The sequence below is a fragment of the Sapajus apella genome, unplaced genomic scaffold (genome assembly GCF_009761245.1).
Source record: "Sapajus apella isolate SASKATOON/1434 unplaced genomic scaffold, GSC_monkey_1.0 scaffold62, whole genome shotgun sequence".
NCBI classification, from domain to species: domain Eukaryota; kingdom Metazoa; phylum Chordata; class Mammalia; order Primates; family Cebidae; genus Sapajus; species Sapajus apella.
The window spans coordinates 17,396,117-17,422,013 of record NW_022437002.1 but is presented as its reverse complement, the minus strand read 5'-3'; the positions used below and the strand labels follow the sequence as shown (position 1 = coordinate 17,422,013).

Genomic DNA, 25,897 nt, shown 5'->3' with positions numbered 1-25,897 from the left:
ACGATCACACTGTTGTACTCCAACCTGGACAATAAAGCAAGACCCTGTCTTAAAAAAACAAACAAACAAACAACAACAAAAAAAACCAACAACAACAACTGAAAAAAACAACTAAAAAAACTCGCAAAGGAATGATGTGGGAATAAAGCAGATTAAAATGAAATTAGGAATGACTGGAAGTTAAAGAAATGTAGATAGAGGGTGGGTGCAATGGCTCATGCCTATAAGGTCAGCACTTTAGGAGGCTAAGGTGGGAGGATTGCTTGAGGCCAGGAGTTCCAGACCAGCCTAGGTGATATAATGAGACCCTATTGCTACACAAATAATAGTATGGGCTGGGCGTGGTGGCTCATGCCTGTAATCTCAGCACTTTGGGAGGCTGAGCTGAGTGGATCACGAGGTCAAGAGTTCAAGACCAGCCTGACCAACATGGTGAAACTCTGTCTCTACTAAAACTACAAAAAAATTATCCGAGCATGGTGGCACAAGCCTGTAATCCCAGCTACTCGTGAGGCTGAGGCAGGAGAATCACTTGAACCCAGGAGGCGGAGGTTGCAGTGAGCCGAGATCACACCACTGTACTCCAGCCTGGGTGACAGAACGAGATTCTGTCTCAAAAAAAATAATAATAATAATACAAAAATTATCTGGGTGTAGTGGTGCACATCTATAGTCCTAGCTGCTCAGGAGGCTGAGGTGGGAGGATTGCTTGAGCCCAGGAGTTCAAGGTTACAATGAGCAGTGATCACACCACTGTGCTCCAGTCTGGGCAACAAAGTAAGAAATGTAGAAACATAGAAAACGTAACCTATTCTTCAAGTTTGATAACAAATAAAAAGAGTGAATTAGATTTATATTTTAGGGAGGTGGCAAGGGAAGATTTTTATTTTTTTTATTTTTTTATTTTTTTGAGACGGAGTTTCGCTCTTGTTACCCAGGCTGGAGTGCAATGGCGCGATCTCGGCTCACTGCAATCTCCGCCTCCTGGGTTCAGGCAATTCTCCTGCCTCAGCCTCCTGAGTAGCTGGGATTACAGGCACGCACCACCATGCCCAGCTAATGTTTTGTATTTTTAGTAGAGACGGGGTTTCACCATGTTGACCAGGATGGTCTCGATCTCTTGACCTCGTGATCCACCCGCCTTGGCCTCCCAAAGTGCTGGGATTACAGGCTTGAGCCACCGCGCCCGGCGATTTTTATTTTTTAAACAGAGTCTTGCTCTGCTGCCCAGGCTGGAGTGCAATGGCATGATCTTGCCTTGCTGCAACTTCTGCCTCCCGGGCTCAAGTGATCCTCCTGCCTCAGCCTACTGAGTAACTGGGACCACAGGCATGCCACCATGCCTGACTAATTTTTGTATTTTTTGTATAAAAATACAATTATTGGCCCAGCATGGTGGCTCACGCCTGTAATCCCAGCACTTTGGGAGGCTGAGGTGCGTGGATCACCTGAGGTCAGGAGTTCAAGACCAGCCTGGCCATCATGGTGAAACCCCATCTTTAAAAAAAAAGAAAAACAGAAAAAAATACTTATTATTTTGTATTTTTTGTAAAGATCATATTTCACTATATTTCCCAGGCTGGTCTCCATCTCCTGGGCTCAAGAGGTCTGCCCACCTTAGCAGGTTTCTGGTCTCCCTATATTGCCCAGCCTAGTCTTGAACTCTTGGATTCAAGCAATCCTCCTGCCTTGGCCACTCAAAGTATTGAGATTATATGCATGAGCCACTGTGCCCAGTCTCTTCCTCCTCTTATATATCTACCAGACTCATTCCTGTAATAATCCATTAATCCACGAATGGATTAAGCAGAGCCTTCATGACCCAATCATCTCTTAAAAGTCATACCTCTCAATACTACCACATTGAGGATTAAGTTTCACTATGAGTTTTGGAGGGAGCAAACATTCAAACCATAGTAGTCAGCAGACTTTTTCTATAAAGTGCTAGATAGTAAATATTTTAGTCATTTACAAGTCATACAGCCTCTGTCACAACTATTCAACTCTTTGTAACATCAAAGACAATACTATATCTATGTTCTAGTAAAATTTAATTTATAAAAACAGGTGGTTGGCCATAGTTAGCCAACTCCTGCTAGTGTCCATCATAGTTTGGAAAGCCTTAATCAAGGAGGGAATGTAGCTTATCATATTTTACTTTAACTCTTTTTGTTATAGTGGGATAATGGGAATAGAATTATTCCTAGGCAGGGATATCATTTAATCTCAGAGAGGCAGTTTTTCTAAAAGAGGCTAACTAGAAACAGCAATTCATGTATCCAATTTAACCACATTCTGCATAATTTATCTTTTTATTATAATTTCCCTCCAACATAATGATCCTAGAATGAAAGTTTTTATTCACTCTCTGTCCTTAATATTTTCAAAATAGCAGCCATTCAATAAATAATTGTTTAATAAATTAATGGCACACTCTCATAATTCCAGTGATTGGGGAGTTGTATGAACATTTAGAGAAAAACGACCTATCTTATTTTATTTTTATTTGTTATTTATTTTTAATTTTTTGAGACAGAGTTTTGCTTCTGTTGCCCAGGCTAGAGTGCAGTGGCATGTTCTTGGCTCACTGCAACCTCCACCTCCTGGGTCAAGTGATTTTCCTGCCTCAGCCTCTCAAGTAGCTGGGACCATAGGCACCCGCCACCACGCCTGGCTAACTTTTGTATTTTTACTAGAGACAGGGTTTCACCATATTGGCCAGGCTGGTCTGGAACTCCTGACCTCAGATGGTCCATCCACCTCATCCTCCCAAAGTGTTAGGATTACAAGCATGAGCCACTGTGCCTGGCCAAAGTGACCTATTGTAGAGACACCTATACAAATACAGCTTTCCTAGATCTATTGTCTTGTCATTCATCTAGCCCAGATTTTTCCTACTTCAGGGCAACTTATTCACTTCTACTCATCTACTCAACTAAAGTTTCTGATGTTGACTAAAACTCTCAGATGTTCTGTCTGTTCACCTTATAGATACTGTGCCCTGTTGGCCAGAAATAGTTTCAGCATTGGAGATTCAGTCCTTCGTGCTCTATGTTGCTTATGTCCATTGTTTTTTAGACCTACCCCACTTCCTCCCAACTTCTCCTTTCCATATTAGGTGGTGAATTTCATAGTGAAGAAACTAACAGATGAATGAAGTCAAATGCCCCACTTTTACAAAGCAGGGAGTGGAGTAGAAAAAAGGGTTGGGGAATAGAGAGAAAAGTGGATATATGTGGAAACCAGCTTTTATCCAGGCATCTGTGACCAAGTTTGATTCTTACCTGGTCCACTTCTACGTTATAATAGCGATAATTGCTTACCATTTTTTGAACTCTTATTTCATACTAGTCACTGTGCTATGCACTTTACATTTATTATTCATTCAATCTTTCCAAAAACCTTATGTCGTGGACACTATTATCCCCATTTTACAAAGAGGGCAGCCAGGCGTGATGGCTCACACCTGTAATCCCAGCACTTTGGGAGGCCGAGGCGGGCAAATCACGAGGTCAGGAATTTGAGACCAGCCTGGCCAACATGGTGAAACCCAGTCTCTACAAAAAATACAAAAAATTAACCAGGCATGGTGGCGTGCACCTGTAGTCCCAGCTTCTCAGGAGGCTGAGGCAGGAGAATTGCTTAAACCTGGGAGGCGGAGGTTGCAGTGAGCCAGGATCCCACCATTGCACTCCAGCCTGGCAACAAAGCAAGACTCTGTCTTGAGAGATAAAGCAAAAGGCTAAAAACAAACCACAACAAAAAAAACAAAGAGGGCAACTCTTGCTTGCTAATAAAAGAGTGGAGGTGGGACTTGAACCCAACTCTCTAATTTCAGAGTCCTTTTAACTACTCTATTGTTTCACTTCCCACCTCTTTCCAAGCCAGGGGTAAGTTTCAACTAGTCTTTGGAGTCTGTGCCCAGTTTTTAGTACTACTTGGATCTTTTGTTAGATTCTTTCCATTCTCAAATTTCTGTCAAGTCTCTGGATGAATTTACAGAAAACTAGCAGTCCAGAAACCAACCCTTGGAGAAAGTCTCATATTTCCACATTAGCTGAAATATGGAAGCAGCATGTCTTACAAACTCTGCTGTGATATTACAGCCAACCAGGCATTCTTCCTACTTTGTTTCTTCACACTCAGCAATCATTTACTGAATTTGCTTACTCTCTGTTTACTAGGTTCTGTTAGGTTCTGTGAACACAGGGAGGAAGAGGACATAGACTCTGTATTCATGGAAATTTTAGGGTCTATTCTAACACAGTCACTGCTGTGCCTTGCACTCTGCTTGTAGTCAGTCTCTTCCCATTCCTTTGCTCTTCCAAACTAGAACTTACTTGGGACTTGTGTATTGTTAATGTCTGTAAGGCATTTATCTTCTCCTACTTTATGATCATCATCAGTCATAATCATTCATTTATGGTTTTTATTTAAAAATCACTTATGTATATAAATGTAACCTGTTGGTTGAGAAAAACTTCAAGTATCACTGAAGTGTGTAAACTAAAAAGAAGTTGGTGACTTTTGTGTGTGTGTGTGTGTGTGTGTGTGTGTGTGTGTGAGCATGTAGTCAGGTAATGGCAGAGGTGAAACCAGTACCAAGTTTACTTACTCCCAATTGGGGCTTTTTCCATTATACCATGCTATTTTCAGGACTTCCTACTGTCCCTCTTACACCATTGCTTTTTACCACTAGGTCTTGCTACAACCAGATATTTCATGGTAAATTTAGAAATGTATCAGCCTAACATCTTAATCAAGATTAAGAGTCTAATGCCAAATCTTATGCAAAGAAATGAGAATGATATAATGGACCCTGGGGACGTAGGGGGAAAGGTTGGGAGGGGGATGAGGGATAAAAAAACTACATATGGAGTACAGTGTAGAGTGCTCAGGTGATAGGTGTACCAAAATCCCAGAAGTCACCACTGAACTTATCCACATAACAAAACACCACCTATACCCCCAAAACTCTTGAGATAAAATTTTTTTAAAAAAAGATTAAGCGTCTACAGGGTTGTACAAGATCCTAGGGGACTTCACAGGTTGTTTCTTTTTTTCTTTTTGAGATGCAGTCTCCCTCTGTCACCCAGGCTGGAGTGGTATGATCTTGGCTGACTGCAACCTCTGCCTCCCAGGTTCAAGAGGTTCTCCTGCCTCAGCTTCCTGAGTAGCTGGGACTACAGGCATGTGCCACCACACCTGGCTAATTTTGTATTTTTAGTAGAGAAGGGGATTTGCTTTGTTGACCAGGATGGTCTTGACATTTATGTTTGTGTCCTTTCACTTGTAAAATAATTCTGTTTTGTTCTTTAGGTTCATGGGTGTGTGTGTTCATCAAGGACAACTGCATGCACTTACAGAGGTAAGATGTCAGTAAGTGTTGAAGTAACTTATTTGCCTTAGTTTCAGCATTTATAATTTCATAGTAAGTGTTGCTTGCATATGTAAACAAAATGCACGTGCATTTATGTTTATACAAAAATGGCAATGTTAATAATGCTTTCTTCTGTTGCGTTGGAGCAATGGCAGGATTTCTTAATATTCTTGTATTGCCTCATAATACTTGGTGAATACTCTGAGCATATATATTATTAAAGTATTAAATTGCCTCTTGCTGCCCAGATATGATTCCCTCTGAAACCAAGGGATGACAGCACTCAACTACAAACTCTTTATGGCAACAAATTACCAGACCACCTGGTAATGTTTGGTGTCCTGATCCAGAATTCCACAGTCCTTGCTGTGGTTTTCCTCATTGGTCTTATTATTTGTTGGAATCAGTTTACATCTTCATTCTCATTTCATTTCCAGCCTCTGCTAGGTAGATAAATATGTGATAGTCATTATTCATCCTTTGAGGATCAGAGAAACTCTCTTGAGAGCAAATTCAGGTGCCAAGTTGTCAGCTTCAGACCTTGCTTGGGTGCTCCTTGGAAACACAGATTACTGGAATCTTCTAAGTTTAATATGTTCATATAGGTCCTATTATATCTATATTTTTAAAAGCTCCCCAGATTATTTCATGAGCATCTAAGATTGGAGACTGTATGTTCTAGTTTCTTTTCACATTCCTCCTTGAGAAGCAATTACCAAAGTACAAAGTGAAGAAACTTAGGAAGGATGATTGTTTAACAGAATTTGCAAGAATGTTGGTTTTCTACTGGCTTGGTGTCTACTATTAGTCCTTTATATCTTATGGAAGAGGGTCCCATGTGCCTCACTCTGTCTCTTTTCTCAGTTACTGAAGGCACTACAATGTGGAATGTGTGCAGCTATGCCCTGCGTCTTAAATGGAAAGCCAAATAAGGCAGAATGGTGAAGAGGTTAAGAGTATGGCCTCTGAAGTCTTGATTGCATAGGTCTGAATCTCTCTGCATCTTAAAGTTTCTATAATGGGAATAATAATAATAATTAATAATGCCCTCTCTCTACTAAAAATTCAAAAATTAGCCGGGCATGGTGGTACGCACCTGTAATCCCAGCTATTCAGGAGGCTGAGGCAGGAGAATTGCTTGAACCTTGAAGGCGGAGATTGTTGCAGTGAGCCGAGGTTGTGCCACTGCACTCCAGCCTGGGTGGCAGAGCAATACTCCGTCTCAAAATAATAATAATAATACCTGTCCCAGGGAGTATAGATAGAGAAGATGACCAAGAGCTGAGCCCTAGAGTATTTAAATTTTAAATGTCTAGGGAAGGCAGGGTGCTAAAGCTCACACCTATAATTCCAGTGCTTTGGGAGGCTGAGGTGAGAGGGTTGCCTGAGACCAGGATTTTGAGACCAGCCTGGGCAACATAGCGAGACTGTCTCTACAAAAAATAAAAATAAAAATAATCTGGGTGTAATGGCATGCACCTATAATCCTAGTTACTAAGGAGGCTAAGGCAAGAGGATCACTTGAGCCCAGGAGCTTAGGCTACAGAGAGCTGTGATTATGTCACTGCACTCTAGCCTGGGCAACAGAGTGAGACCCTGTCTCCAAATAGATAGATAGGTAGATAGATAGATAGACAGATAGATAGATGGATGAAAGAAAGTCTGGGGAGAAGGGCAGACTGAGAAGGAGCAGTTAGTGAGGTAGGAAAAAAACCAGGAGAGCATGTTGGCCTGGAATGGAAAGGAAGGAGTTCAAGGAGGGATTATTAATTGTGGCAAATGCTGTTGATATCATGTTGACCTCACAAGGATGTTGTGAAGATGAAATATAAAATACGGCCAGGTGCCGTGGCTCACGCCTGTAATCCTAGCACTCTGGGAGCTGCAGTGGGTGGATCACCTGAGGGCAGGAGTTCAAGACCAGCCTGGCCATCATAGTGAAACCCCATCTTTAAAAAAAAAAAAAAAAGAAATATAAAATATTTAGTATAATGCCTGGCATATAGAAATTATTTAATACATGTTAACTCTTTGAACTTGTATTAACAATGACTAGTCCGTCTTCTGAACTCTGAGTCGTTAATATTTTTCATTTTGTACTTAGTCCTATACTGCTCTTAGTGTCATTAAATTAGACTTTTTCCTAGTAAAGCAGAGGTAAAAATAATTTTTTTTAAAATTAGACCTTTTATTAAAGTATAACATATGAGAAAAAATATACATATGAAAAGTACAAGCTCACTAAATTTTTACAAATGAACACACCAGCACCCCAGATCAAGAAACATTTCCCATGTATTTCTATTCTTGGAATTGAGTCTATAAATTCTTCAAAGATAAAGTTCTCCCCTTCTTTCTACCCACCAGAGTTCTGACGCTAATAAGCATAGAAATATTTGTTGCATTCCCTGCGTATGTGATTGTTCTCTGAAATGTAAATTCGTTGAAAGGACCGGTGTGTTAGTTTTGCTGATAAAGAAGAACATCCTTTAAAATCCGTGTTGAGTTGCATATTTTAAAGCAGGACATGGTGGCAATGACAGTAATAAGTGATCATAATGGAATATTCTCTTGGCCATGTTGTACTTAATCTGCTGCTTGTTAGCTTGTTTTTAGCCATTTGCAACATACAGTGTGTGCTTTATGAAAGAGTATTTATTGCCAGTCTTTCCAGTAGCATTAATGAGATTTTGACATAGCTTATGATATTAGTAATTTTTAATGTTATATTAATAGACTAATAGTGATAAAGCCCAAATAGCCAAATGCTTTTGGTATTTTTAGAAGGGGATCAGCAAAGGCCTTGATGGCACAGGTCTTTGGAGACTTCTAGGTTTAATTACCTTATAATTTACCTTGGAGGCACAACTATTGGTTTCACTAAGGATCATAAAAAATAAATTATTAATAATATCTAGCACAGCCCTTGAAACTTAGATGACATTCAGCAAATACTTTTCAGGTGGTGGAATTTTTATCTTCCAAAGTGATATGAGTACCATTCGTCATTTCTCTTCACATTTATTTGTCAATCATTACAGTAGGCAAGCATAGCACTCATTATTAGGAAGAATATTTCTCATATACATTAGTGATCTGCACTTTTCTGGACTTGAACCATTTCCATGAGTCTTCATTGTAATTATAGACATTAATTGAATGTGGAACAGTCAGACACTTAGGTTTTTATTTTGTTTGTTTTTTTTTTTAAACTACCTGTAGTTAGGATAGAGTCAAGTTTTTTTGTTTTTCTTTTTTTTCTTTTTTCTTTTTTGAGACGGAGTTTTACTTTTGTTACCCAGGCTGGAGTGCAATGGCGTGATATCGGCTCACCGCAACCTCCGCCCTCTGGGTTCAGGCAATTCTGCCTCAACCTCCTGAGTAGCTGGGATTACAGGCACGTGCCACCATGCCCAGCTAATGTTTTGTATTTTTAGTAGAGACAGGGTTTCACGATGTTGACCAGGATGGTCTCGATCTCTTGACCTCGTGATCCACCCGCCTCGGCCTCCCAAAGTGCTGGGATTACAGGCTTGAGCCACCGCACCTGGCTGTTTTTTTCTTTTTGAGACAGAGTTTCGCTCTTATTGCCCAGGCTGGAGTGCAGTGCCCCTATCTCGGCTCACCACAACCTTCGCCTCCTGGGTTCAAACAATTCTTCTGCCTTAGCCTCCTGAGTAGCTGGGATTACAGGTATGCATCACCATGCCTGGCTCATTTTGTATTTTTAGTAGAGATAGGGTTTCTCCATGTTAGGCTGATTTCCAACTCCTGAGTTCAGGTGATCCACCTGCCTCAGCCTTCCAAAGTGCTGGGATTACAGGTGTAAGCCACCTCGCCCAGCCAGCTGACTCACATTTTTAAGCAAACTAGTATTTGTTAGAGTGAAAGCATAGGCCAGGCATGGTGGTTCACTCCTGTAATCCCAACACTTCAAGAGGCCAAGGTGGGCAGATCGTTAGAGCTCAGGAATTTAAGACCAGCTTGGGCAACATGGCAAAAGACTGTCTCTACAAAAAATACAAAAATTAGTCAGGTGTAGTGGCATGCACCTGTAGTCCCAGCTACTGGAGGGGCTGAGGTAGGAGGATCACCTGAGCCCAGGAGGTTGAGGCTGCAGTAAGCCATAATTGCACCACTGTATTCTAGCCTTAGTGACAGAACAAGATCCTGTCTCAAAAAATATATAGTGAAAACAGTTTGGTGAAAGGTCACATGAAACCTTTTAAATTTAATTAGTTGAAATAAGAATCTGTATTGAGGCTGAATGCAGTGGCTCATACCTATAATACCAACACTTTTGGGAGGTCAAGGCAGAAGGATTGCTTGAGGTCATGATTTTGAAACCAGCCTTGGCAATATAATAAGATCCTGACTCTACAAAAAATTTAAAAAATCAGTCAGATGTGGTGACACACACCTATAGTCTCAGCTACTTGGGAGGCTAAGACAGGATGATTGCTTGAGCCCAGGAGGTTGAAGGTTGAGGCTGTAATTAGGCATGATTGTACCCCTGCACTCCAGCCTGGGCAACAGAGAGAGACCTCTTTAAAAAAAAAAAGAATAGGAATATAACATAAGTATGTCTTTGACTCACAAGAGCTAACCTTGTCTTTCACTTAGTCACAAGTATCAGGGAACTATAAATCTTTGTTTTTTTAAAACAGAAAATATAACTCTATGAATTATATTTGGTTAGCTGTTGCCATCTAGCCACAAAAGCATACAACAAACATTTTATTTCTCATACATTTCCAGGGTTAGCTGAACTGAGCGGGGCTAGATTGAGCAGTTGTGCTGATCTAACTTAGGCTCACTCATGCAGCTGCTGGTCAGCTGGTGGTCTGCTGTAGTCTGGGACTTGCTGGGGCAGCTTTGCTCTAGCTCATCCCCTTTCTGGGGCCAGTGGGCTAGACTGGATTTGTCCTTTTTAAAATGATACCAGAGTTGCAAGAATATGCCAATCCATTTGCACAACTACTTTTCATGACTCTCCTTATGTTCAAGTTTGCTTGGCCAACATCCCATGGGACAAAGCAAGCCACATGCTTGAGTCCAGGGGTAGGAAATATACTCTGCCCTTATCAGGAGTGTCCTGCAAATTCAGTAGGAGGTGAAGAATTAGAACCCTTGACAATCATCCATACCCTATAAATATCCCACTCAGCAGATCATAAGTATTTGTGTTTTCTGCCCCATTTGATGTTAAAGAATTTCTCCCATTTCTTAAACCATAACAACTATTAATTATTAAACTCCCACTATGGGCAGAATGCTATGGTTGGTACTTTATATTAACTATAATTCTCACAATGCTGTAATCCTGTTTCTTCCATTTTGTAGATGAGAAAATTAAAGCTTAGAGAAATTAAGTTACTTCCCCAAAGTAGGATATTGGATCCAGGTTCATCTGACTTCAAATTTCTATTACAACATGCTGTGCTTAATTGATTTTTATATTTCCCATAGGGCTAAGCACAGGCTCTTGTATGTGTAGCATGCATAGTGTTTGTAGAATTCAATTCTGACTCACTTTTTACGTATTCTGGGTTATTTGGAAAAGATACTGGTCATTGGGCATATTAGGATGTGTTTGGGAGCAAGTAATAGAAAATAGTTAAATGGGCCTTAAACAACAAAAGGACTTATGTAACTGGAATTTTAGCAATTTATTAGATTAAGTATTAATATAATTCAGTGGTTAAAGTGATGCTGTCCAGAGCCTCATTCTTTCTCTTTGCTCTGTCTTCATGTTGTCAACTTCATCCTAAAATAAAGATGTCTGTCATTCATAATCAAAAAGCAGCTGCCAAAAACTTACATGGTATACGTTTTTTCTTGCATATGCTAGATTCATGGGAGATTGGGATAGAGAGGAAAGAGAGAGAAACAATGAGAGAAGAGAAAAGAGATGCCTCTGGATAGATTGTGTGTCATCTCAAAGTACTTTTTCCTTTTAATATTGTTAAGAAAGGCACAGGGAAGGAAATATCCTCACAGTCAAGCAGTTTGGGAACCTGTTAGCGAAGAGCCTCTCAGTAGCTAGAAGATTGGGGAACTGGATAAGATATATGGTTGTGGAGAGGGATCTCAAATGACGGTACTCTCTGATCAGGGGAGACAGCAAATGAATTGCTTGGTGAGAAGGATGTTTTGGGGGGTCTCTCTTGCCTTTTCTGCCGTGAAGAAAACTATCCAGCCAGGTGTGCTGGCTCACACCTGTAATCCCAGCACTTTGGGAGGAAGAGGTGGGTAAATCATTTGAGGCCAGGAGTTTGAAACCGGCCTGGCTAGCATGGCAAAACTCCCTCTCTACGAAAAAATACAAAAATTAGCCAGGCGTGGGTGGGGCATGCCTGTGGTCCCAGCTACTCCGGAGGCTATGGCAGGAGAATCGCTTGAACCCAGGAGGTGGAGGTTGCAGTGAGCCGAGATCATGCCACTATGCTCTAGCCTGGGCAACAAAGCGAGATTCTGTCTCAAAAAAAAAAAAAAGGAAAAGAAAAGAAAAGAAACTGTTTTTTTTTTTTCTTCTGTGGCAATGAGAACCACTCAGCCAGTTCTTCAGTTGCAGAATATTCCTTGGCCTAGTTGAGGTGATTCAGTCTTTTTACAACAGAACCGCCTCAGTCGAGCAGATGTTTATGAAGGAAATGCTTTTAGCTAAAGGCTGTTGGAGAGAGTTTTTTATTCACGTAGCCCTGATCCTCATGTCACTCCCTATTCTCACCCAACCATACACCTTCTTTCTTCATTAAAGAGTAGTAGTTACTTTAGAAATTTCTTGTTTATGTGGGTTGATATGTATTGCTTCTGAATTGGTTTTGTCAGACTTATAAGAAGGCATATATAATTAGACAACTTACAATGAAAGGAAACTCCATGGGTTCAGTGACAAAACTCATACATTATTTATAAAAATGGGCAAACCAAGGCATGTGCAGTGGCTCACACCTGTGATCTCAGCACTTTGGGAGGCTGAAATTGGAGGATTATATGAGGCCGGGAGTTCAAGACCAGCCTGGGCAACATAGTAAGACCTTATCTCTAGAAAAAATTTAAAAATTAGCCAGGCATTACAGTTTGTGCCTGTGGTCCCAGCTACTCAGGAGGCTGAGGCAGGAGGATTGCTTGAGCCCAGTAGGACAAGGCTTCAGTGAGCTGGGATTCTGCCACTGCACCCTAGCCTAGGCAACAGAGTGAGACCCCATCTCAAAAAAAAAAAAAAAAAAGAAAGAAAAGAAAGGAAAAATGAGCAAGGCAGACCAATTCCAGTTTTTTTTGGTGTACAGTGATATGTGATATTGTTATTAATTGTGCCTGCTTCTTATTTTTTTGTGTGTTCCAGTACAGAATATTTTCCTAGCCTAATTTACCTTGAGCCAGAAGTGAAGTTGCCTGGTGCCCTGCCTTGGGTTAACTTTGGCAGCAAAGACATACCTATCTTTAAAGTTTGGGGCTGGCAGCTGTTATCACCACATGGTAGTTAAGAGGACATACCAGAGCTACTAACAGTGATTGTGTCTGTGATTCAAGTTTTCCTAAAGGACAGTGAGGGAAAATGACAAAGAGGTAAATTAGAAAATATAAGGGAAGAGAGAGATTCACTTGATACACACCACTTTGAATGAATCTACTATGGGCTAGGTATTTTGCTAGGCTCTGGGTTTAGGATAAAAAGACACCTGTTTCCGTGATCTATTGTTACACAAAAAACTACCCCAAAACTTAGTGGCTGTTAAATTTTATTTTGCTTGTGATTTTGTAGGTCAGGTATGCAGAAGGGCGTTGCTGGATTTTTGATCCATATGTGTCACCTGCAGTGACTGAGCTGGCAAATCCATTTCCAAGATGGCTTCTTCATTTACATGTCTGGTGCCATGGTACTCCTTGGCTCTTCCTTTTTTCCACATGGCGTCTCATTCTCTAGATCATCTCCATATGGTTTAGGCTTCCCACAGTAGTTGATCTCAGGATAGTTAGGCTTTTCATGCAGTGACTGGTGAGTGGTACAAACCACCCGAGTGGAAGCTGCAAGCCTTCTATGACCTAGCCTTGCAAGTTCCAAAATGTCCCTTAAGCTGCATTCTGTTAGTCAAGCAAGTCACTAAGTCCAGCTTTGATTAAAGGGGAGGGGAATTAGACTCCATCTCTCAATGACCATCTTTATTCCACTGCAGTGTCTTTCATGAACTCAGTGGTTAATGGCTGGGATAGTGAGAAAATTCTTTGATTAAAGGGGAGGGGAATTAGACTCCATCTCTCAATGACCATCTTTATTCCACTGCAGTGTCTTTCATGACTCAGTGGTTAATGGCTGGGATAGTGAGAAAATTCTTACTGTGCCCTTCCTTAAAAACTATTTTTAAAAATTTGTTATCCCATGCTGTTAACTCTCAGATCTCTCTGTATGTTAATAGTTGTTATTCATTATAGTTCATATTCTTTTTTTCTAGTCAGTTATTCTGCTAGTGTTTGCAGTACAGCTTAGCTTGGTTACCCTCCCCAAAGTGGCCATCCATTCCAACCTTCATTTTTTTTCATTTCTGGCTTTTTTTTTTTTTTTTTGAGACAAAGTTTTGCTCTGTTACCCAGGCTGGAGTGTAGTGGCACCATCTCGGCTCACTGCAACCTCCACCTCCCAGGTTCAAGCAATTCTCCTGCCTCAGCCACCTGTAGTGGCTGAGACTACAGGTGGACACCACCACAGCCTGCTAATATTTGTATTTTTAGTAGAGATGGGGTTTCACCATACTGGCCAGGCTGGTCTTGAACTTCTGACCTCATGATCTGCCTGCCTCAGCCTCCCAAAGTGTTGGGATTATAGGCGTGAGCCACTATGCCTGACTTTTATCATTTCTCTTATTAGAATCCTTGTTCTCTTATTAGAATCTTTTGTTCTTTGGGATTAGTTTTGACTTTTTCTCATCACTTGAATATAATCAGTCCCCAGTCTTATCCTATTTTTGTCTTTGTCATATCTTTCTGATTATTCTTCTTTCTCTTCATCCAAAACTGTAATATTATTCCATGCCTCAATTCCTACAAATATATATATATTTTTTTCTTAAGAGGCAAGGTCTTAAAAAAAAAAAAAGACAAAAAAAAAAAAAAAAAAAGAGAGACAAGGTCTTACTTCTCTGTCACCCAAGATGGAAATCAGTGGCACCATCATAGTTCACTGCAGCCTCAAACCCTTGGGCTCAAGTGATCCTCCTGTGTCAGCTTCCCCATTAGCTGGAACTACAGATGCATGCCACCACACCCAGCTAATTTTTAAGTTTTTTTTTTTTTTTTTGGAGAGATTAAGTCTCAGTATATTGCCCAGGCTGGTCTAGAACTCCTGACCTCAAGGCATCCTCCCACCTGGGCCTGCCAAAGTGCTGGGATTATAGGTGTGAACTACCACACCTGACCTCTTTTCTTCATTTCAACATATTACTATCTGAATAATCTTCATCAAACACAATTGATAACGTGTTGCTTCTGTCTAAAAAATTCTGTTTCTTCAATATTGAATTTTTAAAAATCTGTTTCATATTCTAAACTCTGTCTAATCTGGTTTCATAATATGAATCCCTCCTTTAGTTACATGGGTCTTTTTGCTTTCTTCTATACATTCTGGCTTTAGGTATCCCTTCTAGGACTAGGAATGTCCTTATCTCTCTTCTCTCTCCCACTCTTTGAGCTGTGTGAAATCCCAGGTTCTCTAATGGAACTCAGTCTCCTAGATAGGGCATATAATACCCTATGTGTCTGGGCCCATAGTATATGCTTAGTGTGTGTTTGTAGTTGATGGTCTAGTGTAAACCCAGCTCTAAGAAAGCTGAATTAGCCCTAGTAAAAAGAGCCAGAAATCAAAAATAGTGTGAAGGCCAGGCACAGTGGCACAGTGGCTATAATCCTGGCACTTTGGGAGGCCAAGGTGAGTGGATCACTTGAGGTCAGGAGTTCAAGACCAGCCTAGCTAACATGGTGAAACCCTGTCTCTACTAAAAATACAAAAAAGAAAAGAAAAGATTAAAACATAGCCATGGTGGCAGGCACCTCTAATCCTAGCTACTCAAGAGGCTGAGGGAGGAGAATCGCTTCAACCCCAGAGGTGGAGGCTGCAGAGCCAAGATTGCACGACTACGCTCTAGCTTGGGTGATAGAGTGAGACTATGTCTCAAAAAAAAAAAAAAGTATGAAATGTCACATCTCAAATTCTTTCATAATTAGAAGTTTATTTCACTTAAACTTCTACCTGCAAAAAGTATTTCTACGAATATAATTTGACATATACTTTACTTTTGGAAAAATTAACTTTTATATTTTTGCTTTGCTCACTTAGTAATAAAAAACTCTCAAACTGTGGTACATGTTTTCTGTTCTTATTTTTAGTAACTCCCTGTGACATTTGAGAAACAAGAATTTGAGGTTGGCAAGCTAGCCCACAAATAATGGAAGAGTTTATTTAGTTTACTTTATCCCTAAAACAGTTTTTCTCTGACTTGCTTGCTTGCTTTTGGCTCATTTATTCATCTAAAAGATATTTATTTGGCTCCTACCATGTCTGGCACTATTCCAGGTACTAGGAATATAATAATGAACAAATAAAAATCCCTGTCCTCATGGCATTTACATTTTAATTTTTTTTAAGTTTTAACTTTTTTTTTTTTTAAATTTTTGGTAGTGACAAGGGTCTTGCTATGTTGCCCAGGCTGATCTTGAACTCCTGGGCTCAAGTGATCTTTCCACCTTGGCCTCCCAAAGCACTGGGACTGCAGGCATGAGCCACTGTACCTAGCTAGAATTTATATTTTAATCAGCAGGGGGTGGGCAGAGGAGTTAAACTAAACAAGAAAACAAATTGTAATATATATGATATTAAGTGCTAAGTGGTTTATAATTTTCAACAAGTAGACAGGGAAGGATTCACAAAAGAGGCCAAAATTTAAGGTGAAGGAACTAGCTGTATGAATATGAAAGTGTTCTAAGTAGTTGGAATAGCATGTGTAAAGGCTTGGAGGCAGAAGTGTGCCTTGTCTGGTTGAATAACTCCAAGGAGGGTAATGTGACTGCAGTGGAGAGCATGAAGAGAACAGTAATAGATGGGGTCAGAGAGGAAGCACCAGCTAGATCAGAGAGTCTCATATATACCGTTGTAAGAACTTTAGATTTTACTCAGGATGAATTGTGAAGTCTTTGGAGGTTTTTGTGACTTATACTTTAGTGGGATCATCCTGGCTTCTGTTTGGTGAATGATTGAAAAAAGAGAAAAGGTGAAAGCAAGCAGGAAAACCAGTTAAAGAGACTGTTAAAATAAAGTCTGTGCAATACTGCAAAAAAGGTGAGAGTTCATGGTAATGGACCAGAATGATAGCAGTGGAGCTGAGAATTCTGGATCCATCTCGAAAGTAGAAGAAAAACAAACAAATAGGCTTTCCTGATGCATTCGCTGTGGGGTATGAGAGGATGAAAGAAGTCAAGGATAACTCTGAGGTTTTTGGATTGAACACCTAAAGAGTAGCATTGCCTTTAATGCAGATGGGGAAGACTATAGGAGGTACACAGTGGGAGATGATCAAGAGGTCATTTTTGAGCAGGTTAAGTTTGAGATGTTTATTGGACATTTGAGTTGAGATATCTTCATTGAGTATTGGTGTCTAAAGGAGTACTCTGAGTGATGCCTTCCTTGTTCATATCCTGTTTATCGAAATACTTTTCATTAGAGAATATTTCATTGATTTGGAAGGAGGCATTTTCAACTGCTGTATTATCTCCTGAGTAAAAAAATAAAATAAAAAATCATTAAGTGATTTTTCACACTAAATGTTTTCTATGTGCCAGGGTCTGCTAAGCATTTTTTTCTGCCGCTCAATATTTAATTAGCTCACAATCATATGAAATAGATGATATTTTTCCCATTTTACAGATGAGAAATCTGAGGCTCAGAAAGAGATTAATTTAGCTAAGGTCTCTTAGCTGAGCTAGGATTTAAATCAAGTTTTGGCTGACTGTAATCCTGTGCTTACTAGACTTTGAGCTCCTTGGGCTTGGCTGTTGTTCACTGCTGAATTGTCGGTAACCAGAGCATAAAGGCATGCAATAAATATTTGTTGGGTAAATGGAAAATGGATAAATGAAAACTGCTTCCTAACACTTGAGCTTTTAACAGTTAAACTGTTAGCTGCAAAGATATCTGCCTCTTTCAAGGTTATTTTGGCCATCCATTTGATGAATCTTTTTATAGCTTTGGTAGTATGAGGACAGCAGAAGGATTTGGAAAGTTTTTCAGAGGATTTCTAGCTAATCTTTCTCCTAATCCCCTCATGATTGTTAAAGTAGTGTGACAGTTGAATTCAAAGAGTTCTTTTTGAGTTTAGGCTAGATGTGCTTCTAATAGATTTGCCAAGTGTAATTTTCCTAACTTGATAAGTGGTATCATTTCCAGGAATTGGTTCTATGTTGGCTCCTGGGAGCTGTTCCAACTTTGGAATCAGTAGCAAGTAGGACCATGGAAGGTGGGTCTTCAAATATACCTCTCACACATTGCTACTACTCAGGGGCATTTCTGCATTCCTGCACCTGATACATAATCACTGTCTGCACTTTCTATGTTTACTTTCTCTTTCTCATTATGTGGTCTTTTCTTGTTATCCTGGTCACCATTATTTGCTTAGATAATAAATTCTTAGATCAGTGGTTTCCAGAGTCAGTTATAGGCATTTATTTTCTTACTTGCTCATTTTAGCTCATTTCAATGCAATCGCTTATGTCTATTTCTTACTTAATAATTATTAAGCAGATACAGTGTCAAAGGCCAGTTTAGTGAACTTCAAAAAACGAGAAGCTATTCTATGATAGTGGCAGAATGATTGTCTAAAATCTAGGCACAAGTAGCTGCTCAATAAAGGTTTGTTAAATGAATTAATAACTTGCAAAAATATTAATATAGTACTTAGCTCTTCTACAAATGATAGTTTCCTTTTACTTCATCCCTAATCTGTCTCTTTTCCAAATCTTATCCATGTCCTTTCATCTTACCTTTTTACTGTCTTGACTCAGTTATCCAACACCATTTCTTCCATCTTCACATCTCTTGTCATAACCTTCTAACTAGTCTCTCTGTCAGCCTTGTTTCACACTTTAAATCTGTAGTCTATATTGCCAGCCAGAGTGGTCCTAAAATACAAATCTTTCTTGTTTGTTTGTTTTGAAGCATGTTAGCCATTTTTAAGAATATAATTCAGTAGTTAGCATTAAGTATTTTCACATTATTGTGCAACAGATCTCCAGACCTTTTTCTTTTCTTTTTTTTTTTTAAGAAAGAAGCGGAGTCTTGTTCTGTTGCCCAGGCTGGAGTTCATAGTGCATTACAGCCTCAAATTCTTGGGCTCAAGCAGTCCTCCTGCCTTATCCTCCCACATAACAGGGACAGTAGCTACTGTACCAGGCCAGATTTTTTTTTTTGAGACAGAGTCTCGCTCTATCGCCCAGGCTGGAGTGCAGCGGCGCAATCTTCGCTCACTGCAACGTCCACTTCCCGGATTCAAGCGATTCTCCTGCCTCAGCCTCCCGAGTAGCTGGGATTACAGGCATGCACCACCACACCTGACTAATTTTTTGTATTTTTAGTGGAGATGGGATTTCACCATGTTACCAAGGCTGGTCTTGAACACCTGAGCTCAGATGATCTGCCCACCTTGGCCTCCCAAAGTGTTGGGATTACAGGCGTGAGCCACTGCGCCTTGCCACTAGGTCTTTTTCATCTTTTTGTATTGTTATTTTTTCAAAAATGAGATGGGGTCTCACTCCATCATCCAGGCTGGAATGCAATGGGCTGATCATGGCTTACTGCAGCCTTGATATCCCAAGCTCAAGTGATCTTCCTGTCTTAGCCTTCCAAGTAGCTGGTACTACAGGCATATGCCGCTAGATCTGGCTAATTTTTTATTTTTTGTAGCTATGAGGTCTCACTATGTTGCCCAGGCTGGTCTCTCCTGGGCTCAAGCAGTCCTCCCACCTTGTTCTCCTAAAGTGCTGGGATTATAGAAGTGAGCCACTATCGCTAGCCTTTTTCATCTTGTAAAACAAACTCTATACCCATTAAATAACAATTCCTTATTTCTCCATCTTCCCAGCTCCTGGTAACAACCATTCTATTTTCTTTTTACTTTTGAGACAGAGTCTCATGCACCCATGCTGGAGTGCAGTGGTGTGATCTCGGCTCCCTGCAACCTCTGCCTCCCAGGCTCAAGAGATTCTCCCACCTTAGCCTCGCAAGTAGCTGGGACTATAGGCATACATCACCATGCCCAGCTAATTTTTTTTTTTTTTTTTTTGAGACAGAGTCTTGCTCTGTCGCCAGGCGCCAGGCTGGAGTGCAGTGGTGCAATCTCGGCTCACTGCAATCTCCGCCTCCCGGGTTCAAGAAATTCTCCTGCCTCAGCCTCCCTAGTAGCTGGGACTACAGGCGCACACCACCATGCCCAGCTAATTTTTATATTTTTTAGTGAGACAGGGTTTCACCATGTTGGCCAGGATGGTCTCGAACTCCTGAGCTCAGGCAGTATATCCACCTTGGCCTCCTAAAGTCCTGGATTACACGCATGAGCTACCACACCCGGCCTCTACTTTCAGTTTCTATGAATTTGACTACTTTTGATCCCTCATATAAGTGGAATCATATGGTATTTGTCTTTTGGGATCGCATTATTTCACTTAGCATAATGTCCACAAGTTTCATCCACGTTGTATGTAACAGTATTTCCTTCCTTTTTATGGCTGCATAAATATTTTATTGTATGTATATGCCATATTTTGTTTGTCCATTCATGGGTTGATGAACATTTGGGTTGCTTTCACCTATTGGCTATTGTAAATTATGCTACTGTGAACATGGGTATGCAAATATCTCTTTAAGACCCTATTTTCCAGACTTTTGGGTACATACCCAGAAATAGGATTGCTGGACTATATAGTAGTTCTATTTTTAATTTTTTGAGGAACTGCCATTTTTTTTTCTGTAGCAGTTGCACCATTTTACAATCCCACTGACAGTGTGTTTTTAAGGGTTCCAATTTACCCACATTCTCACCAACACTTGTTATTTTCTGTGGGTTTTTTTTTTTCTTGATAGTAGCTATTTTAATGGATGTGAGATGATTTCTCATTGTGGTTTTGATCTGCATTTCTCATTTGTTGCAAAGACTGTCTTTTCCCGATTGATAGGTGAGTGTTTATTTCTGGGCTCTCTATTCCATTACATTGGCCTATATGTCTATTTTTATGCCAGTATCACTGTTGAATACATGTCTATTTTATTTCTCCCTGCAAAAACCCTTCTATGGCTCCTCATTGTCCTCGGGGTAAAGTCAAAACCAATCTTGCTACTGCTTATCTCTGTGACCTCACTGCTCACTTCTTTGGCCTCTTTGCTTCTGTCTCAACTGTGCACTACAGCTGTACTGAACTTCTTTCAGTTCCACAAATGGGACATGACCCTTTCTACCTTTGGAGTTCTGTACCAAATTTTTTATTTGCCCAGAACATGCCTCTTCATCCCCGCTGACCTAACCAACTCTACAGGCCCTAGTTTAGAATTCATTTTCTCTGGGAATCCTTTTCTGATCTTCCAAGATTAGTTTGGTGCCCCTCCTATGAGCTCTCATAATACAATAGAATTTATCATTGATTTCAACTGACTATTCGATAGATAAGTAGATTATACATTTCTGAGGGCAAGCATTGTTTTATTTACATTGACATCCATTGGTTCCTAGCACAGTGCCTGAAAAATGGTAGCTACTTATCATATTGTTTGATTGAATAAATAAATTAACAATGGCATTTCCTGGATCAAAAACCTTCAGTGATTTCCTCATTGATTAAAGTCTTGGGTGAGGTGCAGTTACCTGTATTTAAAAATAAATAAATAGGCCAGGTGCGGTGGCTCATGCCCATAATCCCAGCACTTTGGGAGGCTGAGGCAGACAGATCGCAAGGTCAAGAGATCAAGACCGTCTTGGACAACATGGTGAAACCCCGTCTCTACTAAAAAATACAAAAATTAGCTGGGTGTGGTGGCGTACGCCTGTAGTCCCAGCTGCTCGGGAGGCTGAGGCAGGAGAATTGCTTGAACCTGGGAGGTGAAGGTTGCAGTGAGTCGAGATCGCACCATTGTACTCCAGCCTGGCACCTGATGACAGAGTGAGACTCTTGTCTCAAAAAAAAAATAAATAAATAAAAATAAAAATTAAATTAAATTAAAATTAAATAAATAAATAAAACTCTACAGATTATTTTGATTCACAGCTACAGTTTAAAAATGGAATTCAGGATAAACTCAGCCTAATATTCTAGTCTTTTATACCCTACCATAATACTACTTTTTTCCTAGTTCTCCTCTTCTTTAACAAGTACTTTATAATTCAGGCAAACTGAATTTCTTATTGTTTACTGAACATGGTCTGTGTTTTCCTGCCTCTTTATCCATATTGTTTCTTCAACCTAGAATATACTCTTTCCGGCTGGCCGCAGTGGCTCACATCTGTAATCCCAGCACTTTGGGAGGCTGAGGCAGGTGGATCACGAGGTCAAGAGATCAAGACCATTCTGGCCAACATGGTGAAACCCCATCTCTACTAAAAATATAAAAATTAGCTGGGCACGCCTGTAGTCCCAGCTACTCAGGAGGCTGAGGAAGGAGAATTGCTTGAACCTGGGAGGTGTAGATTGCAGTGAGTCGAGATCACGCCACTGCACTCCAGCACACCAGCCTGGCGATAGAGCGAGACTCTGTCTCAATACCAAAAAACAAAAACAAAAACAATTTACTTTTGCACTGACCTAGAAGATATATAAAATTTTAAAAATGAAGAAATGAATATATTCTTTTCCTCTGTCCCATAGAAACCATCTTCCCTGACTGGGCACAGTGGCTCACACCTATAATCCCAGCACTTTGGGCGGCCAAGGCAGGCAGATCACAAGGTCAGGAGTTTGAGACCAACCTGGCCAACATGGTGCAACCCCGTGTCTACTAAAAATTCAAAAATTAGCTGGGCATGGTGGTGCACGCCTGTAATCCCAACTACTGGGGAGGCTGAGGCAGGAGAATAGGTTGAACCCAGGGGGGTGGGGGTTGAAGGGAGCGGAAAATGTCCCACACCACCCCAGCCTGGATGATAGAGCAAGACTCCCTCTCAAAAAAAAAAAAAAAAAAGGAATCTTCCCTTCAAGACCTGGCTCAAAGTCCACTTATTTCCCCATAAAACCTTTCCTGATTCTTTTTCTTGGGTGGATTCTCTCCTCTCTACCCACCTCCACTGTCACCACTCATTTGGTAATGTTTCCCTCCATTCATCTTCTATATAGAATTTTTGTTCCTTTGTTATTACACATTCTTTCATTTATTAAAGTTGTTTTTGCTTTAGCTTCCCTACATAAGTGTATGCTCCTATAGTAGAAGTAACCCAGGCTTTCAGGACACAAGGCTTGGATGCAAATTCAGGCTGTACTGTTTACTAGTTGAATAATCATAGGCAAGTTACTTAAATTCTCTGGGCCAGGCCTGGTGGCTCACACAGGTAATCCCAGCACTTTGGGAGGCCAAGGCAGAAGGATCACTTGAGACCAGGAGTTTGGGACCAGCCTGGGCAACATAGCGAGATGCCCCTCATCCCAAACCTCCCAGTCTCTACCAAAAAACCAAACACACAAACAGGCCAGGCGCAGTGGCTCACGCCTGTAATGCCAGCACTTTGGGAGGCTGAGGCTGGTGGATCACTTGAGGTTAGGAGTTCAAGACCAGTCTGACCAACATGGTGAGACCCCATCTCTTCTAAAAATACAAAAATAAATAAATAAGTAAAATAACTGGGCATGGTGGTGCACACTTATAATCCCAGCTACTTGGGAAGCTGAGGCAGAAGAATTGCTTGAACCCAGGAGGCGGAGGTTGCAGTGAGCCAAGATGGCACCATTGCACTCCAGCCTGGGCAACAAGAACAAAACTCCATCTCAAAAAACAACAAACAAACAAAAACAAAAAACAGAAAGATAAAAGAAAAAAAAAACACAAAAAGATGTCAAGAATGTTTCAAGATACTCCAATGATCAGGCTGGGTGTGGTAGCTCATGCCTGTAATCCCAGCACTTTGGGAGGCTGAGGCGGGTAGATCACCTCAGGTCAGGAGTTCGAGACCAGCCTGGCCAACATGGTGAAACTACTCTACTAAAAATACAAAAAATTAAACAAAAAAAAGAAAAAAGTACAAAAAATTAGCTGGGTGTGGTGGCGGGGCCTGTAATCCTAGTTACTTGGGAGGCTGAGGCAAGAGAATCACTTGAACCTGGGAGGTGGGGTTGCAGTGAGCTGAGATCATGGCATTGCACTCCAGCCTGGGCAACAAGAGTGAAACTCCATTAAAAAAAAAAAGTGCTTTATGGCCAGGCATGGTGGCTCATGCCTGTAATCCCAGCACTTTGGGAGGCCGAGGCGGGTGGATCATGAGGTCAAGAGATTGAGACCATCCTGGTCAACATGGTGAAACCCCGTCTCTACTAAAAATACAAAAAATTAGCTGGGCATGGTGGTGCATGCCTGTAATCCCAGCTACTCAGGAGGCTGAGGCAGGAGAATTGCCTGAACCCAGGAGGCAGAGGTTGCGGTGAGCCGAGATCGCGCCATTGCACTCCAGCCTGGGTAACATGAGTGAAACTCCGTCTCAAAAAAAAAAAAATTTGTTTTGGCATGCTATTTATTGGAAAATTACTCTAAAAGCACATTTCTCTTTTATATCTTAAATTACATTTTAATGACAAAATGACTAAATTGGGGCTTCCAATAAAAGAGGAAACTTAAATGCCACCTGTATTTATTTAAATTCACTTAATTATGCATTTGTTTGTTCAACAATTTCACTGAGCTTTACAAAGGTGCTTACAAAGTTGAGAAGGATCTACTTCCTGCCATAAATGTTATAGTACAGTGTGATGTGTGAAGAACAATAGTAGAAATATGTGCAGGGTACTAAAGTGGCACAAAGAATGGGCTCGAACTCCTGGGCTCAAACGATCCTCCCGTCTCAGCCTCCCAAAATACTGGGGTTACAGGCGTGAACCATTGTGCGCAGCCTAGCACAAAGAATGGGATGGAGTATCAAGGAATGCTTTCCAAAATAAAGGGCTCAAGTTGAGTTTAGAAGGATGAATAAATGGCTGGGCATGGTGGCTCACGCCTGTAATCTCAACACTTTGAGAAGCTAAGACGGACAGATCACTTGAGGTCAGGAGTTTAAGACCAGCTGGCCAATATGGTAAAATTCCATCTCTACTAAAAATATAAAACATTAGCCTGATGTGGTGGTCCATGCCTGTAAGCCCAGTTACTCAGGAAGCTGAGGCAGGAGAATTGCTTAAACCCTGGAGGTGGAGGTTGCAGTGAGCCGACATCATGCCACTACACTCCAGCCTGGACAACAGAGTGATACTCTATCTGTTATGCCTGTAATCCCAGAACTTTGGGAGGCTGAGGTGGGCGGATCACCTGAGGTCAGGAGTTTGAGAGCAGCCTGGCCAACTTGGTGATACCCTGTCTCTACTGAAAATACAAAATTAGCTGGGTATAGTGGTGTGTGCCTGTAATCCCAGCTACTCGGGAGGCTGAGGCAGGAGAATCGCTCATACCCAAGCGGTGGAAGTTGCAGTGAGCCGAGATGGTGCCATTGCACTCCAGCCTGGGTGACAAGAATGAAACTCCATCTCAAAAAAATAAAATAAAATAAAAAAATAAAAATAAATAAGGATAAGTATTAGCAAAGCTATGAAGAAGGGTATTCAGGGCATTAAGAAGGGTATTAAGCATATATGAAGGCAAAGAGTTAAACACTTAAATATTCTGAAGTATCTTTTGAGTTATTAAGAATGTTTTATACTGTGGCTGGAACTAGTGTTCCCTTTCTCTTTTTGAGTCAGCTCATTACTACTGACTGTTTAGTCAGGCAGGCCCTAGAGAACCTCCTGGAGTGGGAGGCAAATTCAGTCCTTGGCAGATGTACGGATGTACACTTGTAGTGGCTGTGGATTCTCGAGCTGAGAACAGGAGGCTTCATTGGAGCAGAAGCCTCCCACAGGGCACTCTTGCGATGTCTGTCCTGGAATTACCCATAGCAGTAACAAAGCTTTCTTTTCTTCTTTAACCCAAGCCAGCAGGATGGGATATCGGCTAGCCTTTGTGTTTAGAGCCGACCAACAAACCTACAGTGGCCAGCACAAAAGCATTGTTGGGCTACAGTGAAAATAGGTCGGGGCCCAGGCCCTTTTCTGCAAAGTGACCCTCCAAAGAGTGGAGTGTTGACAAGCCACTGATTTGGCTGTTTGATATTGATACTGGTTTCTGACAGGTTTCTGACTTACTGATGGCAAATTAAGTCATTTAAGATTCTGAAATCCTCTAAAAAAAAAAAAAAAGAAAAGAAAGAAGATTCTGAAATCTTTTTCCATTGCTGTCTGAACATTTCAGTTTGGAAT

General features: G+C 40.9%; 1 protein-coding gene and 1 long non-coding RNA gene across 3 annotated transcripts in view; both read left to right on the top strand.

The window, feature by feature from the left end:
- TESK2 (testis associated actin remodelling kinase 2) overlaps positions 1 to 25,897 on the top strand; it is a 158,284-nt gene that overhangs the window by 108,766 nt on the left and 23,621 nt on the right. For both annotated transcript variants that reach the window (XM_032247382.1, XM_032247381.1), the window contains exon 4: positions 5,320 to 5,368. In XM_032247382.1, the coding sequence (XP_032103273.1) occupies positions 5,320 to 5,368 (49 nt within the window). The remainder of the gene's footprint in view (positions 1 to 5,319; positions 5,369 to 25,897) is intronic.
- Positions 12,603 to 13,746, top strand: LOC116529477. Its single transcript, XR_004259517.1, has 2 exons — positions 12,603 to 13,596; positions 13,707 to 13,746. It is a non-coding gene; the product is annotated as an uncharacterized LOC116529477 (long non-coding RNA).